Raw genomic sequence first — 17,461 nt, 5'->3', positions numbered from 1 at the left:
CATATTTCAGACTTCTGGGAAGTATTTTGGGGTTTTGTGACCTACAAGTTCATACCTATGTCTGACCTTTTGACCTTTCATTCTGTCAATCTTAGTTCTCACACCCACGTGCTATCAACCTAATCTCTCTGGACAAAGAGACACAAAAACCAACAGCTCAGCCATCCAGAAACAATACTTCCGTACCTGGAAGTAACTACATGTGTTTTGAGACATGCATGCATTTGAGACCATACAAAGAACACATAATATGAGGCCTAGAAAAACACTTTTATTGACACTGCTATAAACATTGACATTGCTCACAAAAAATATTGAAACTACATTCCACTTTAGGACAACAATAGTAATAATGTTACTGTACAAAACAGCACTGCCACTGTGTAATAAAAACAGTTTGAATAAAACTTGGTGCTATCCAAAATGTTTTCCTGTGATCACTATGAAAAACATGAGCCATAGAATCCATTAGAAATAAGAAGAGTACATGTAGGGGTAGTAGGAAAATAACATTACATGGAACATAACCTAAAGAAAATTCACCTGACTGATGTTTTGGTAACTCCTTATTAATCAGTACTTTCCACAGTAGTTTCATTTAATAATGTTGTTTCACCTAAATATTTTCATTTTAACTCCTTTTAGCAGCCCTTCCACTGGTCAGGCCTCTAAAAGCTTGATGGCCAACACTTCAAGTTAGGAGAATTGTGAGTCTCTAAATTGACAGAGAATCCTGAGTTCCTATTGGACTGACTTCCATCAGATGATAAATGACCCTGAGCTCCTATTGGTAGTTCTGGGAATGGGAATGGTTCTCTAGAGTCAAAAGGTTCATGGCCAAAAGCTGTCAAGAAGGAGGCCCACAAAGCCAAATATAGTCCATGCCCGTAGCCAGGGGGGGTCGGACAAACCCCCCAACAAGGCTCAAAGGTCCACTTTTTGGTCCACTTTTTATCCAAGATTTTTTCTTTAAAAGATGGGCTGAATCGTATCACCTGGGCTGGAATCGTAGAAAAACTGAGCACTTTGTCATTGAATAAAAAGTCATCTCTGAAGTTTTCTTTGAAATCCTCTCAAAAATGCAGGAAATGCCATTTCAGAAGGTTCATTTTTCAAAAGTTTCTGGGGAGCATACCCCCATACCCCCCTAGGAACCTCGCACCCTCGGCACTTGCCTCGTGCCTACGGCGCTCGCTGGTCCCTCAAGCAGTGGGAAGAACCCCCCCATTCAAAATCCTGGCTACAGGCATGTGGTCACCCAAAACTGCCAGACTTCCCCCAACCATGGTTAGGAGGAAAGTTGGCTGTGACTGGCTGGTGTTTGGTGTATTATGTATTACATGTATTATATAGTAACAGCCAAAAGTTTCAAAATGTTGAAATCATTTGGATGTAAACAGGAGGTTGGGTCATGGTTAACTGGTAGTTGGGAGAAGGTTAGCAGTCAGGTTGGCAGTTAAATTTGACTCAATTTAACTCAAATTTGATTTGATTTGTATCAAAAGGAATCTGATCACACTGCTCCTGAACTTGGTTTTTGAAACAGTGTTTGAGGGAAGATTCTGAATGTGGAATAAGGACTGAAGAGGGCTAAGGGTGGAAATGAGTGGGTCTGTCTAAGGTTTAAGTCTGTTCCATGGGTGTTTCTCCTCCCTTGTAGTGTCTGTACTCCGGCTTCAGCTCCCAGGTGTTTTTGTGAGGAGCCTTTAGGTTGTAAGTGGCTATCTCCTTCAGAACCTCCTTCAGGTATTGCTGGAAGAGAGAAAATACAAGACTTAGTATGTTCAGCCCTTATACTTCCTTACCTATCAAAATAAGTTTACATGTACATGTATCTCATGTACATGTAGTTTCCTGGCCTATCAAAATAAGTTTACATGTATCTCATAGTTTCAACAATAAATTTTGAAATTTCAATCACAACACTGCATTTTGAAATTAAGGATTATCTTCAAGTGTTGATGCCAGAATCTGAGCATTTTGGAGTTGATTCAGAATCTGAATGGTACATTTTTTTATGGGTTCACCACACCACGAAGTGGTGTGGTGAAACCATATTGCTTTTTCTGATGTTTCTTCTTCTCCTCCTCCTCCTCCTGCCATATCTTTAAATGGATTCAGCTTCTTCATTTTAGGGCCTAAGGTCCTGAAATTTGGTATGGAGGTACAGTGGGCAAATACCCCTAGGCGTTTTTTAAATTATTGTGATACAGGCTTTTAGAATGGTTTTATTTGAGTTTTTTGGCTGTGTTATAGCAAATGTATTACTGTGTTAGTCTGCCTTGTTTACCACGTTTGGGCATGAGTCATCAGAATGGAATGCAGGGCATCAACCAATAGGCATGCAGCTTTCCTCTATACTTCTTGCTGATTGGCTGTTGGGATTTAACTTGATTAACACCTGCACAGAAGCATTTCCATACTGACAGTATGTCTGTATTCAAGTGTTTTGGTAGGTATTTCAAGCTTTCCTGCTCCAGCATTGGAATGCCGGGCATGGACGTTTTTTTTTATTTTGAAAATCAACAGTTTGCATTATGCAATTAAAAATCCTAACCAATAAAGTAGGGAATAGCTATCCAACTGTTGTTTTAGTTGTATTTTACTTCATATTATAGTTATATCAATGTAAATCATTGTTTTCCCTTGTGTTTCCCATTCTTTCCCTGCCATGTCGTAAAATGTGGTGAACCCATCGCTGTATTTGCTCCAAAGCAAATATTGGCCTTTCTAGTTTTTTATTTCTTTTTGGAAATCAGAACAAAATTCTGCCAAACAAGAAATTATAATGTGTTCCTTATTGAAGTTCATTATCAATGAAAGAGTTGATAACATACCACAGTTGATTCAATAGCTGCCTAGATTACTGTAAAACATTTGTTAATTAAAGGCATCCAATGCAACCCTGTTCTAAATAAGGCGATCTTTGTGATATTGACACATACTGCTTCACATTAGCACATTTGAGTCAGCATTTTATACTTTCGGCACGTAAAACTGCAGAAACAAGTTGACGAGTTCTTTCTTTTCTGGATGGTACCCTAAAAATCAGCCCAGAGCCCTTCCACTAACAATTTTCAGACAGAATTTGGGAATTTTTGGGGGTCAATATGTACATTGGGATAGTGTGGTTTCAACTCAGTATCGATGTAGATAAAGGACTAGAATATTGACTTTGAAAAATCGGGTTTCCAAGCCCTAAAAACTGCATTGGATGCCTTTATTTAAGCATAGCATAGTATGCTTCTCAATTTTCAGTTTACCCCCCTTCTAAATTAAATGACACAATAGGAATTGCTTACAATAGGCTGTTTAGTAATCTCGACCAGATCCTTGATGTTGTAGTACTGATGCTTCTCAAAGGCAGAGAACAGCATCTCCTGAACCTTCTCAGGATCAGCACGTGCTCGCTTCCCGTCTTCTTTTTTTCTTCGCTCAACCTCCAACTGTACATGTAAAACAGTGAGACTTCCTGAGTTTCTAGAGTAAGAAATTTTTAGTCACATAAGAATGTTATCTATTACAGGTACTAGTAATGTGGCGATTGCGGAGAAACAATGGCAAAAGCGGAAAGACAGACGTCGAACTTATTCCACAAGGTGGATGTGATTCAACTGACAGCGAGTGAGAAGGAATTATCGGTCGAAGGAGCTTAGATTAAAGGAGTTTGCAGTCGGAAGAAACATGGCTTGGAGTCGACAGAAACTTTGTTGCTTGATTCGCTTTCAAGTTTTCTGTAGGTAACATCGATGTTACACGTACACAAGAACAGTAAATGGCAACCAGTGATTTTGTATATTTTAGTGGGAAGGTTTCATAGTCCCAGTAGATCAACTGAGTATCATGTCGAGTGCATGCAGTTTTGATATATAATTTTTTTTCAAGCCCACAACTAAAGCAAAAGAACAACAATTGAATATAACATGTAATGTTACATTTGAAAAGAGACTTACCTGTGCAATGAATGTTTTCATATGTTTGAGAATAAAGACATAAATACATCTTTGTTCAATGGTACTGAAAGCATGTGTCACTTGGGGGGGGGGGGAACTAACCGCCATTTCTCTATAGTGGTCACCTGGTCATAGTGGTCAATTTTGGCCAGTCCCTTGAGTGACCACTATAGACAGGTTTGACTGTATATCTATTATCTCTTGTAGAACTTACTGTACCTTTTGAACAAAATGCCCGTGATGCAGTCGACAGAAAAAGGGCACAGTACGAAGACTTGCTGAATGAAATTCAGTCATTATAGCAGCTACAAAGCTACTCTAACTTGTAACGATTGAAGTAGGAAGTAGGGGGTGGGTAAGTGGGGAAAACACCTCGTAGTTGAAATCGCTGTGTTGTCAACCACAAGAACAGGGAAGTACGACACAGCAAATCAGGAAAATTCTACCACAAATGACAAGCAAAAAGTCTGAGATTTCAAACTTATTGGAAGAGTTTTGGGGCCTTTCTAAAAAAAGGAACTGCATTATATGATCATAGGGGAAATGCCTGATTGAATTACATCACAGAATGGATTAACTTCATCATCATCTTCTATGCCACATTTTAGTGCTTTGCAACATTTATAAGAAAGGATAACCCCCCACTGTCATCATACTCACATTGTTGGGATGGTTGGCCACAGGTTTGTAGTTGTTTGTGACAGCCCTGTCTAGTGCCATGGTGGTTCTCATTGGTGTTATTGCATCCAAAACTTGTAATCTGTAAGATGACATCCATATACACTTTATTGTATACTCTGAAGTAGTGTGCAATTTTTACTTCCAAAAATTATTATCTGACAGTATTGTAAAATAACACCCTTGTTTCTTTGATTCACAATCATGTTATCTGAGAGCGTGAAATACTGGGTGAACATGCAGGCTTGTGCTGGTAAAATTGGGGCTGTGCAGGTACTTCTAATGTCCACCTGTACCCACTAGTAACCTGCACTGGTCCATGTACTTGGTTTATACATGTACGTGTATCAGCTGATGTGTACTATGTGGATTTTTATTTGCTGTCTTGACTGTTACCACCTATATAGTATAAAAGAATTGCAATAGCTTCTGAACAGTTTTTAGTATGACCCATACTTTTCAAAGTCTCAGTGGTGCACTGCGGGTAAAATTTGTCTGGTGCAGGTAATTCAGCGGTGCAGGCATGCAGAAAAAAGGATTTCAAGCCCTGGTTTGTGTGAATCTACTAACAGAACCACACTTGACTGGATAAACCACTAAGATAGTAGGAACGTCACACAGTTTATCAAACTAACCTTTTCAGCTTCATGTAGTGCTCTCCCCCTACCGGTCGGCAGTCCACTCTATGTGCCACCTTCCCTTCCAAAGCCAAGGCTCCTAAAACAAAGAAAAATCAAAGATTTTAGACTTCCAGAAAGTACACAAGTCCCTCCTGAACTCTTCCATGTTCACCGCTAATTCCTGTTTGCTACCCAGCCAGATTCTGATAGCCTTGACCTCCAGTCACTCTGCCTGTCAATCTCCCCCCACCCATGTGCTGTCAACCTACTCTACACAGACAAGCAGACACACGACCCCACAGCTCAGCAACTCAAAACAATACTTCAAAATATAATTTTATAATTCAAAAACAAAAGCATACTGTTAGACAGATAGACAGATACTCACCATTTGATGAGGAGCCTGCCTCATCAGCTATGAACAGAAAAAAAAATCATTGTTAAAACAATATAACAGCATTTGAAACGTCATTACTCTGTGAATGTGCACTTTCTCAACTTTTTACCAAATTTTGTTATAGCCGTGACAAGGCCTTAAGAAGGTACCGGTATCAAGAATGACTGAGTGAACTTCATGTAGTATAGAATGTGATACGTGTTCATGAAACAAAACACTTTCATAGTTGAGAAGCTCAAGAGCTTTGGATGAAAAATTTTAAACATTTGTGGGTGCAGTGTTCTAGCCATCTTTCTGACTGAATTTTACCACTCATGACAGACAAGAACAGACAAAAACCAGTGTGGAAAGATGTGGAAAGAGATGTCATTAAACTAAGCTTCGTCTAAAAATTTGCCCATTAAAATGCAAAAAAATAGCATTTCAGAGGGTCAAAATTTAACTTGAGGCCACACCAATTTAATTTGTTGGTTGTCTGATTTTTTCAGAAAAAATATGAAGCGACAGGGCGAAAAAATATAAAAATAAAAACAGGTCTAGGCATCCTATTATAGGCTTAAATGCTATGGAATGAGCCATGAAGTCAACACAAAAGGCTGGGTTAAAATTTAAACATTGAATTTTGAACTTTTAATCAAACCACTGCAATGATAGATGGAAAAACTGTAACAACTAGGAAGAAAAGGACTTTCCTCAACTGTTGGGGGCAAAACATGAGCATTTTTCAGTTGATTTTTTTTTGCAAATCAGAAAAAAACGAAGAGGCGAATCCGAGAACCAACAAATTAAATTGGTGTGGCCTGATGACAGGAAAAATTTCAGGCTGACTTGAACCAGGCCTAGAAATTAAAGGTGGTCCAATGGCCACTGACCACTAAAATTTAGGCTGGGACAACAAAAAGGACACTTTGGGACATTTTTGGGACAATTAGAAAAATAATCAGCATCAGAATGTCAGCCCTTCTTTTGTTTATCAGGCACACGTCCCGGCTTTTGGACCTGGAAAAGTCCCCCCGAATTTCCTGTCTACTCTGCAATGATAGTGTGGCCTGGGATCAAGTGCAAAAATAAAGTTGACTTCAAGTTGAAGTCATATAATAATAAAAAAAAAACAGTTCATCCTCACTTCAGGACAATTGAAATTTATTTTTGGGACAGTGCTGCATGGGGCAATAGGAGGAAAAGTTTCAAGGACTGTATAACATTGGCGGAACCTCATGGACCGTGTAAGAAAACGCTTTTATAAGTTACACTATAAAGTCCATACAGAGCACACATACACATATATGGTAAAAAGTACAACTGTGCCCAGCCCTGGTCTATACATGTGTGCTCACCTCTCTTGGTTTGAGAGAAGACCATGAGCGACTGATTGGAAACTCCAGAGAACACAAGTTTATGGTGGCGGGGTAAGACATCGGGGGTAAACTCCCTGCGGGGTTTTCGAGGGGCGCTCACTTCACCCCGTCAACAAATCAACACACAAACACACACAGAAAACAAAGACGGAAATCCAACCTGCTCACATCATTCAGTTCAATGAAGAATTGAAAAAGACAGGATATATCAGCACTGTGTACCTATACCAGAGTGCTACCATCATCTTTCGAGAAGGAAGGATACCTCCAGTACCTTTCATAAACGAAACATCAGGTACAGATATAGCTACAGAGGGTTAGGTACATGTACAGAGGTTTGGGTACCAGTACAGAAGTTTAGGTACAGGTACAGGTACAAAGGTTTAGGTACAGGTACCGGTATAGAAGAAAAAATTATAGATTAGTAGTTTTATAGAAGACCAGTACAAAAGTTTAGATACTACTGGTACAGACGTTTAATAGCCACAAAGTTTTCAGTAACATCACTAACAAAGTAAGTAAACAAGAATTACTGGTATATACTTCAGCATAAGTCTAGTCAGGTACATGTACATTTTTTGTACAGTACTGGCACATTGATGTACCTTTATTTTGGACATGTACCTACTGGAAAAATATATGGAATTCATGGTTCTGTACCAGTACGCAGCAATACATGTAGATTACGTGAGGACCTTGCAATTTAAAAGCAACATGAAAGCCATAGCTAGTGCAACAGACAGCACGGTTTGTTTCATGGTAACCTTCAAAACACTCATATAACAAACCCTTGCTACTTTAAATGGGTCTCAAAAGCAGAGAGAAATTCTCCCATTCCCCGTTCCTACCAGCTGATCCAGATGTCTGTGAGAAGACTCCCATTGGCTGCCCCGCCGTGCCAGACAGGACGAACTTGTGCTCGCGCGGCGCCTCCGAACAACCCTTCCCATCATCCCTCTGGGCAAGATCCTCCTTCAAGGAGAAAATAACCTGGGAAGCAAAAGAAAAGGAATATCAATTACAAACACTTCTTTTTTCAGCAAGCAATCTGACATTTTACTTAGACTTCTTCGGAATGTATTTTGGGTTTTCATGACCCTCAAGTTCAGAGACCTCCAGGAAATAGGTATTTGTGAAGGTACAGGAATTGTATGATGTAATTCAATCAGTTATTACACCATTTCCTGACTTACACATACTCAAACCTGTGTGCTGTGTCACCTTCAAGCTTGACCTTCCTATCACGTTTCAATCATCTGTCAAAATCACCTCCCACCCACCATGCAATTGAAGCAATTAGACTAGACAGAGAGACAAACCCATAAACTCAGCCACCCAAAACAATACTTCAATACCTAGAAGTACAATGTGTTAAAGATATGCAAAAACTAGAACTTTTAACTGCATTTAGATAGATGTACTAACAATAATGTCCTCAAATAAACTGATCCATAAAATAGTTACAAGATTTAGAAATCTAAAAGCAACTTCATACCTCTGGCTTGGGAGCTCCTGGTCTCCTAAATAAAAAATAATAAATTTAGAATCAGGTAGATGAGCTACATGTACATGTGAGATGACCATGACCAATGATGGCAAGCACATTCATGCCATGGGTAGAAAAAACATTCATTTGATTTACCTTACACATGTACAAAATGCATCATTCTCCTTAGAGATATTTACTAAAAACTAGCCACCTTGCAAAATCTACCTAAAATGCAATCCATTTCACATCTGCCATACCCCGACAGACTAAGAGTATTGGGATTACCAACACTGTACTTCCGTAGGCTGAGAGCCGATGTGATTGAGTTGTACAAGATCTCACATGGATTTGATAAACTGCGGACAGAAAATCACTGTAACCTCTGTAACAGGTCAATGTTCATGCCCAGTTTATCGAAAAAGACTACAGGACATGCCTACAAGTACCAGGTACAAAAATCAAATGGACCCAGGTCTAACTTCTTCCCTGCAAGAACAACCCCAATTTGGAATAAACTGTCACCAGCCACAGTAAACAGCAGCTAAGTAAATGTATTCAAGACCAAGTTGGCTATAGAGTGGAAGGATCACCCTGATAGATACGGATACGTCTTCTCCTACTGAATGCCCAAACTGTCTACACCACGAAGACGGCCTCGTTACCCAGTAAGGGTACCTAATGGCCTGGATTCAGGTGAATATTCAGGTGAATATTAATCGTCCTACTAAAGTAGTCAACCTACTACTACTGAAGTGCTTCAAACCGATTGTTAGTCTGTTACACTATATTATAATCTATACTAGTGTTAGGTACATATGGCAAATACATCAAGAATGTTTAGACCTTAGAATTAGTAACTATTTGTAAACAATACATTAAACTCAACATGTTGATTTATCCATGTACTTGTATATGTGTGTAATTTGTATCCACAATGTTTTAGCCTGGGTTCCAAACCCATAGCACACTGGACACAAAGTATCTCAGTTGGCCTGGTACTTTGTGTCCAGTGCAGTGTGACTGTGATTGGGTTTGGAACCCAGGCTACAATGTTTGTATGTATGCTTGTAGGAGGCTTTTAAATGTTGCTGTAGTTTAAATTTGTAGTGTCATAATGAGTAACATCACCTGTTGATCTTGAGTGTGCCCACCTCTCCATCCTCCACTGTCATCCATTTGTTAGACATGTACTTTGGCACCTGGAACATCAAACATACCAGGGACTGGTGAGAATCAAATGTTTGTATTTCGCATAACCAGTGTAAACCACCTTCTTTAATTAGATATCTTATATCTGCTAAGTAAAAGCTGCATAAGACCGGACTTATAATGGTTTGAACCACTCACACCGGGAAGAAGATCCTTTCATTTTCAATAAGGCCACACCGATTTAATTTTATGGTTGACATCCTCTGAAGACCCCCAAACTAGTGCGTGCGGGCGAATTAAAAACAAATTCCGGCCAAAAATAAAAATGCTACTAAACTACAGGAATACAAAGCTGGTTTTGTGAATTTGCGTCAGTACTTAGCAACGTATACGACATGCTGGCTTTTTGCGGCATTTATGAATCGGTACTGTACTTATGTACTTTCTTGAGTCGCGGAGCTTCGAATTCAATAGCCTGGGTGCCCGGCTCCGTATTGTCGCTAACTACCATGGACTACCCAGGCCAGAGCCTCGGCGGACGTAATCTTTTTTTTTTTTGAGGGCGACAGGCGAAAATCAGTTTTCGCCCTATGGGGATTTCTACAGTTAAGGACCCCAAGATGACTCACTTCGACGCGGTAAAAATTATAGCAGGGTGCATTTCACAAATACGAAAATCGAATATGTTTCAGAAGAAGGTACAAACTACAAAATATCTAGAAACCAAAAAATCCTGTCGGCGTATCTGCTCGTAACGTACACTTTGAAATCGCCTCCTACGGACGTGACCTGAACTGCAGCCGACTCACCCGGAAAGCCAGTTGCGCAATACGGCGCATTTATACACGAACTGCAAAACCTTCACAATTCAAATCATACAGTCTCAAACTCGATACATTCCTACACCACACAGCACAATTTACATCTGGCTGACGCTCTTATCAGGCTTTCTACCCAGCCTTCAAGAATATTCGCTGCACTACTTTCTATACCCGCGTCATCGTCCCCGGCGGTCGCCCATTAATACTGTGACCTGCTACCTCAATGCGCGCGCGGATGTCATCCATAAAATTAAATCAGTGTGGCCTAAGTGTGCTGGAGATGTGATCTTATCAAAATAATTTTTCTCTTCCAGCCTCCAGTTGAGGGCGGTTATTTTCACACAATCACAACAATCGGCACATCGGAACAAACCTTCACAAGCCACAGGTTGTTACTGGATCCCTTGCAGTCCAAGTCGCTACTTTTCTTCTCCATATCTTCTGTAAAATATTAGAAAACACCGGACAAAAAATATCACAAGATGCAAGTGCAAAACTGCGCGTTTCACCTCTGACCTCTACCCTTTGACACTGCTAAACGACCGTTTTTTATATTTTACGAAATTGTAACCTCTAGAAAGTCAGTGGATAGTTTATTAAATGAGATGATCATATATACATGTAGTATCATAAATATGGAAATGTTTGCAAAAAGAAAATATATCATTTAACCTCTGACCCCAGTTGACAAAGATTTGGCGGGAAACATTTTCTGTGCGTAGTTAGTTCTTGAAGTAAAAAAGGCGGCCTCTAGTCGAAGTAACAGGCCACAATGCAGGCGTTTCTGAAGGGAGGGAGCTCCGCTGGACTGAAGTCGAAGAAGGACAAATCTTTGTCAGGTATGGGTTACTAAAATACAGCCTTATCTGCGATAAAAGTCCAGCTAGCTAGCAGTCTTACGCTTTGCCCCCCTCCCCACTTCTGTAGTGTAATACCTGTTGCTATAAATTTAGCACAAGGTTGAATCCTGTGAAACGTAGCTCATAGAGATCACGTCAAGGAAAACACTAGACGTAGACGTAAACAAGAAACGTAGGTAACGTAGCGTACATAGTCCAGTGGTTAGCAGCCATGCCTCCAAACCAAGATTGGAGATGGAGTGGCTCTAGATAACCAAGGAGCATCAAATCTCTTTGAATTAAACCTAAGTAGCAAACTATCAGTGTAGAAAATTATGCAATGTTACTGACAGTTACTAAAAAGTTACTGACAGTCGCATTCTAGTAACATTTTAATATTGCAGTTGCACTGTCACAGCTGTATTACTCTTTATGTCCTACCTGGGCCGCGATTACGTTCGATACGGGTGTTCCGGCCCGTGTGATAACTAGCGGTACGGCCCGGGGGTTCTTAACGCGTACAGCCCGGGGCTTCCAAATGTTCCATAGAACGATTCGAACGCATTTCAGCCTAACCGCGTGCACCGATTTCCAAATTCGAATACAGAATCCGGACGTTGGAACTGATGTTGTCTCATTTTTTGGGTTTAGGGACCAAAATTTTCGCTCTTTTCGCATTGAAAGGTGCGTTTCCTTGGGTGGGTATGACATAAATAAAATACAACACGGTGTATTCCGCATCACCCTCGGTCCCAGTCCTCCCGTGGATCGGATCTCCCTCCGGCCTTCGGCCGTCGGGCGATCCGACGCGCGGTCGGGCTGGTACCTCGGGCGATACGGAATACACCGTGTTGTATTCTATATCTATATCATACCTGGGCCGCGATAACGTTCGATAACGGGTTCCAGACCGGGCCGTACTTTACGGTACGAAAATTTGAAATTTAAATACAGAATTTGGACAATTGGAATTGATGTTGTTGCATTTTTTAGTTTAGGGACACCAAATTTTGGCTCATTTTGCATTGAAAGGCGCGTTTTCTTGGGTGGGTATGACATAAATAAAATACAACACGGTGTATTCCGCATCGCTCTCGGTTCCCTCCCTCCCGCAAGTCGGATCGTCCGACAGCCGCAGTCGGGCTGATGCCTCCGGCGATACGGAATACCCCATGTTGTATTCTATATGTATACAGACAAGTACTTGTGCTTCCTAACAATTCTTCGTACTGATCTCTTACTGATCATTACTGTCTTAGCAGTACATGAGAGTTACACTACTCGCTACTTGTGAGTACTGAAATGTTCTCCATGTGTTTATACTTTCAGATGCCAAACCAGGATCCAGCAAAGAGAGAAGGCAGCCCAATGCACCATGGGTGGAGAAATAGTAAGTATGCCAGTCAGTAGTGAAGTTTCTGTCTAGTTGTTTGTTAACTACATATAACTTGTTTGTAACTACACTAAAGCACACCAGTTTTACCTCTAGTTATAGAAGTATTGACATGTTTACGGTGACTGAGCTACATGTACATACATGTATGTTGTGGGTTTGTATATGTCTGTCCAGAGAGAGTAGGTTGACAGCACATGAGTGGGGGAAAGATTGACAGGCAGATTGACTAGTGGTCATAAAGGTCTATATTGACACAACAAATGGTTCTCGTCGGGAGCCAGCAGGAATTAGAGATCAACATGGGGGAATTCAAGAAGCCAAAGATAGAATGAAGAACTTTCCAAACTTCTCAGAAGTCTGAAATCCTTGATTCCTTGTTAGAAATGTATCGACTCTAGTCTCTATATTACTTTTCCAGCCGCCCGCGTACGGTGGATGACGTCGCCTTCCAGGAGGAAGTTGTGGCCGTTCTCAAGAAATCCTTACAAGGAGCTGATGTGAGAATATTCCTTCATTTTTGCCTTCATTTGTTTGCTGTTGTTTCAAGTGTCAAAGCTTCTTGACGTGTAACTTTTAGCATTCAAATGTTTTTTTTTATATTCCAACATGTAATCACAAGATGTGGTGACGGCACACTCAAGTTTTTTCAAGTTATGTTAATACCGCCACCAACACAGGGGACAATACAATAATCATTTTCACCTGAGCGAAGTGAGGAAAGTCGTGTAAAGTGCCTTCCCCAAGGGCACAAGATTGGTGACATGTCAGGACTCGAACCCGGGACCTCTTGGTTCCGAGTCAAGCGCTTTGCCGCTACGCCACACGACCCCATGTTTTTTGTGTGTAGACAAGGCCCCTACAATAGTGCTTGCTCAACTATGGGCTCAAGGGCTATAGAAACAGAGATGGGCACTGCCTTATACATCATAAGGTTAGGAAGGATTCTAACTACATGTAATTAACTAATAATGTGTACAATACTTACCTTACTCATTGAGTGGTTCAAGTTGAGTAGTGTACTTGAGACCTGCACTAGTACTATCCATTAGCATTACCTTACAATTTTCTATCTGTTGCTACATGTATGTGACAAACATGCACATTTATGCACTGATTGTTCACCCCAGCTGCCCAACCTACTGTTGTATGGACCTCCTGGTACAGGAAAGACTTCCACCATCCTGGCTGCTGCAAGGGAACTCTTTGGGTAACCTCTTATTCTTATATATCTTAGAGCCCTGCTTTAACACTGTTAGATACAGAAGTACAGTCAAACCTGCCAAGATGACCACCTCTACAAGCAGGCCACCTGTCCATGGTGACCGCTTTTTGTCAGTCACAAAAAATTTCCCCATTGATGCAAACATTAAGCAACCTGTCCAAGGTGACCACCTGGCCAACACGACTGTGACCGCCCTGAGTTTGGTCCGCTCAAGGCCCGATACCTGCCCATGGTGACCACATCATTTTCGATCATGTTGATTATTGATGATAACTAATGAGAAATCACGGAGAGACCAGCCAGTTTTCCTTGACTGCTGGATGATGTTTTTGTTTGAGGTAAATTGTTCCGCCCTCCCCACATGCATTTACAGCATTTGACATTAGAATATCTCGACTTGAAAACCATTTATGTCTCAGTCATGTTGTGAGGTGACCCTCTTCAAGGAGACCACCTGTCCAAGGTGGTCACTTTTCTTTGGTCCCCTGGGTGGCCGGGCTTGGACAGGTTTGTCTATTGTTTTGGGTAGCTGAGCAGTGGGCTTGTGTGTTGACAGCACATGGTTATAAGATTGACAGGTCTAAAGGTCAGACACAGGAAACAGGTTGAGCCTGAGAGAAGGTTGACAGCATGTGGGTGGGGAAGATTGAATTGCAGTATGACAGAAAGACGAAAGGTCAGACACAGGAAATGGGGTGAACTTGTATGTCAAAAAAACACAAATACTTGCCCAAAATCTCTGGTTTCTCTTTTCTTGTTCTAGTAGAACATGTTTTCTTGTAATTGTAACAAATAATGAAAATAAACCTTGTTAGACTCAGGAAGTTACATGTAGATACTGCAATGTTGTATAAGGCCACACCAAGTAAATTTTATGGATGACGTCCTTTGGAGACCCTAAATCTAATGCGAGAGGGCAAAAAAAAAACAAGAAGGGCCCTAAAAAACAAGATGCCTAGACTAGAAATATACTAAGAGACGACAAAGGTTAGGACACAAATTGAATGAGGTGACACAGTGTAACAAGCAAGAAGTCTTTTATTCATCATCAAAACAGCAATAAGTCAGGTGGAACAGCAGTTGTCTTCCTGTCCTGTTTCTTTAATCACATTTTTTGCAGGCCCGCTACCCACTTCGCGTTACGGGTTTCACGCCAATGTAACGATTTGCGGCACTGTCGTGACTCTTTGGTCATAGTTAAAGGAAGTGGAATTTCTTGGTTTTTTTTCTAGGAACAGGCCAAAATCAATGCGCGCGCGGACGTCATCCATAAAATGTACTTGGTGTGGCCTAAATGGAACTGTCCTCTGTAATAGCCTTCTCACTGTAATAAGTAGTTTACATGTATCCTTCTGTTTTGTATGTCCTAACAGACCAGCACTGATGAAGCAGAGAGTTCTGGAGCTGAATGCCTCTGATGAGAGAGGTATCCAGGTGAGAGAACACAACTTACGACACAAATTCAGAGATTTCGGACCTCCATGAAATGTTTAGATCGTGTGTGATGGTGACGGCGTCCTCTTCTCATCCACAATGGTGTCTGCAAGTCTTTCATTTTCGTGCAAGGGACACAACATCAGCTGTCAAGGAGGTCATGTAATGAAAAACACCTGTGAAAATAGCTACCAGATGTAGACTTGATTAATGGCTTTCCCCCTCAGGAACAGACTGAACCCTGGAACCAGGTCCATTAAAACTTGAACTAAGATGCATGCGGAAACACAGACACACACACACACACACAGACATACCAAAACAATACCTCAATTTTTCGTGGAGGTAACAATGGGTGGGTTACAAGCATTCTCCAAGATTACCTGTCTAAAAGGTTACCTTGACCAAAATTTTACTCCCCCTACTGACCTTTCTCTGTATTGCAGGTGGTTCGTGACAAGGTGAAGACATTTTCTCAGCTGTCGGCATCAGGAATAAGGCCTGAGTAAGTGAAACTACTATAAATGAACCTTCATGGATCCAACATAGTTGTGTTTTAGTTTTTTAAATTTAAAAAAAAAAGTCAAGTCGAGTTTTAAAATTTTGCCACAGGTGTTTATTTTCAGAAAGAGTTACACATTTATCTAACCACAACCAACATCAAAACAAACATTGCTAGTACATTACTAGTACATTGGAGGGGAATAGTGTAGCGTGGTGAGTCCCAAGAAAGAAAGAAGTACAACTCACATTGTGTAACTATCAGTAACAAAGCTATAGAAAACTGAGCTTTGTGTAAAGTTCATAGAAAAGTTCTCATACTTAATGCATGGGTGTGTTATAGGAGTACAATGTCATGCTAAGATAGGTTCGCTGCATGGCTTCAACAACACATTCTGAAACAGGTTTGAACTGTTATTCCCAACATTGGAAATTGGAATTACCTACGTGTAATTTGGGGCTGTTCTGCTCAAGGAATGAGCAATCCACCACTTTTGTGACATTACCAAATTTTTGTATGGAGAATTACAGTTTAAACCTGTTTTAGAATGACTTCTACCAACACATAAGGAAGTTTTAAGCTGATAACAATCCATTCTGTTTCAGTGGTCGTCCGTGCCCACCTTTCAAAATCATCATCCTGGATGAGGCAGACTCTATGACAGGTGCAGCACAGGTAAGGATTGGCAACTAAGGTAGCCGTACAAAAGGCAACTTCTTAGATTCAAATTTCAAACGAGATTCAAACAATGTTATAATACAGGAATTTTAAGCACAAAAATGATGTTATGACATATCAAGTGTATATAGAAAGCATTAAATGTCTCTTATTTGTCAGGCATCCTTAAGGAGAACAATGGAGAAGGAGACTAAAACTACCCGCTTCTGTCTCATCTGTAACTACATCAGCAGGTAGGTATTGTAGTTTATCTCATACCTGGGCCGCAATTACATTAAATACAGGTGTTCTGGTCTGTGTGATAGCTAGTGGTATCACACGGGGTTCTATTTGATTATCACATGGGCTTCCATAGAATAATTCGAATGACTTTCGTCAAGTGTGCCACTTTCAAATTTCAATACCGGATTCAGACGGAATTGATGTTTTTACAATTTGTTATTTAAGGATTTTATAGATAAAATACACACCATGCCTAATTTCACAAAAGACTAGGGGCATGCTCTGGTGTGTCCAAATGCTACTACTGGTATCTGGAAGATAGTGTAAGTAGCTGAAATAGAACACCCCCGGGTTGGCCCATACCATTCCAACCCGGGGGTGAACTAGAGCACATGGAAAGCTGTGTATTGTCTACAGCAGAATAGATTCAGCTCCACACTACTCATCGTCTGGCCTCCTTGTCTGCTAAGTATACGGAACTTACACTGGTGGCAGCGGTGTTCGGACTCTTCGCCGTCCCTAACCACCGGACTTATTCGTCAACAACCGGCGGATCGCTGCGTTCGCCGCCTCGGCAGTACTCGCCCCCTCCCCCCCTCTGGCCCATGTGCGTCTACCTTCAACTTCCCGGACCGCTACGCTCTCTTTCCTGTCAAGGTAAGCTGTCGGCTCGCACTGAACTGTTGAGAATTTGGAACTGCCC

At 40.9% G+C, this 17,461-nt stretch overlaps 2 protein-coding genes across 2 annotated transcripts in view; one reads left to right on the top strand and one right to left on the bottom strand.

Annotated features, from left to right (window-relative positions):
* Nucleotides 1-1,029: 1,029 nt before the first annotated feature.
* On the bottom strand, nt 1,030-10,979 carry LOC109463986 (general transcription factor IIF subunit 2-like). The gene is made up of 9 exons (XM_019760903.1): nt 10,839-10,979; nt 9,624-9,694; nt 8,502-8,526; nt 7,855-7,996; nt 5,640-5,666; nt 5,267-5,348; nt 4,614-4,713; nt 3,303-3,446; nt 1,030-1,752 (listed from the first exon to the last, which is right to left on the bottom strand). The coding sequence occupies exons 1-9, from the start codon at nt 10,899-10,901 to the stop codon at nt 1,624-1,626; spliced, it is 783 nt and encodes a 260-aa protein (XP_019616462.1). The 5' UTR covers nt 10,902-10,979; the 3' UTR covers nt 1,030-1,623.
* Nucleotides 10,980-11,150: 171 nt separating this feature from the next.
* The window catches only part of LOC109463977 (replication factor C subunit 4-like), a 15,251-nt gene continuing 8,940 nt past the window's right edge, over nt 11,151-17,461 (top strand). Inside the window, exons 1-8 of the mRNA XM_019760896.1 lie at nt 11,151-11,304; nt 12,634-12,694; nt 13,119-13,197; nt 13,828-13,907; nt 15,296-15,356; nt 15,803-15,861; nt 16,464-16,533; nt 16,696-16,769. Coding sequence (XP_019616455.1) covers nt 11,238-11,304; nt 12,634-12,694; nt 13,119-13,197; nt 13,828-13,907; nt 15,296-15,356; nt 15,803-15,861; nt 16,464-16,533; nt 16,696-16,769 — 551 coding nt within the window. The 5' untranslated portion in view covers nt 11,151-11,237. The remainder of the gene's footprint in view (nt 11,305-12,633; nt 12,695-13,118; nt 13,198-13,827; nt 13,908-15,295; nt 15,357-15,802; nt 15,862-16,463; nt 16,534-16,695; nt 16,770-17,461) is intronic.

The sequence above is a fragment of the Branchiostoma belcheri genome, unplaced genomic scaffold (assembly GCF_001625305.1).
Source record: "Branchiostoma belcheri isolate BF01 breed outbred unplaced genomic scaffold, Haploidv18h27 scaffold13, whole genome shotgun sequence".
In the NCBI taxonomy this organism is placed as follows: domain Eukaryota; kingdom Metazoa; phylum Chordata; class Leptocardii; order Amphioxiformes; family Branchiostomatidae; genus Branchiostoma; species Branchiostoma belcheri.
Note: the sequence above shows the minus strand (reverse complement) of the source record. Positions and strands in the feature narration are given on the sequence as shown.

Bases quoted from the DNA above. Each gene is read 5' to 3' on its own strand.
- LOC109463986 (XM_019760903.1), bottom strand. From the start codon at position 10,901: ATGGAGAAGAAAAGTAGCGACTTGGACTGCAAGGGATCCAGTAACAAC. The intron at 9,695-10,838 runs GTTTGTTCCGAT...TTGATGTTCCAG, and splicing joins ACAACCTGTGGCTTGTGAAG to GTGCCAAAGTACATGTCTAA. The intron at 5,349-5,639 runs GTGAGTATCTGT...TCTTTGTTTTAG, and splicing joins GGCAGGCTCCTCATCAAATG to GAGCCTTGGCTTTGGAAGGG.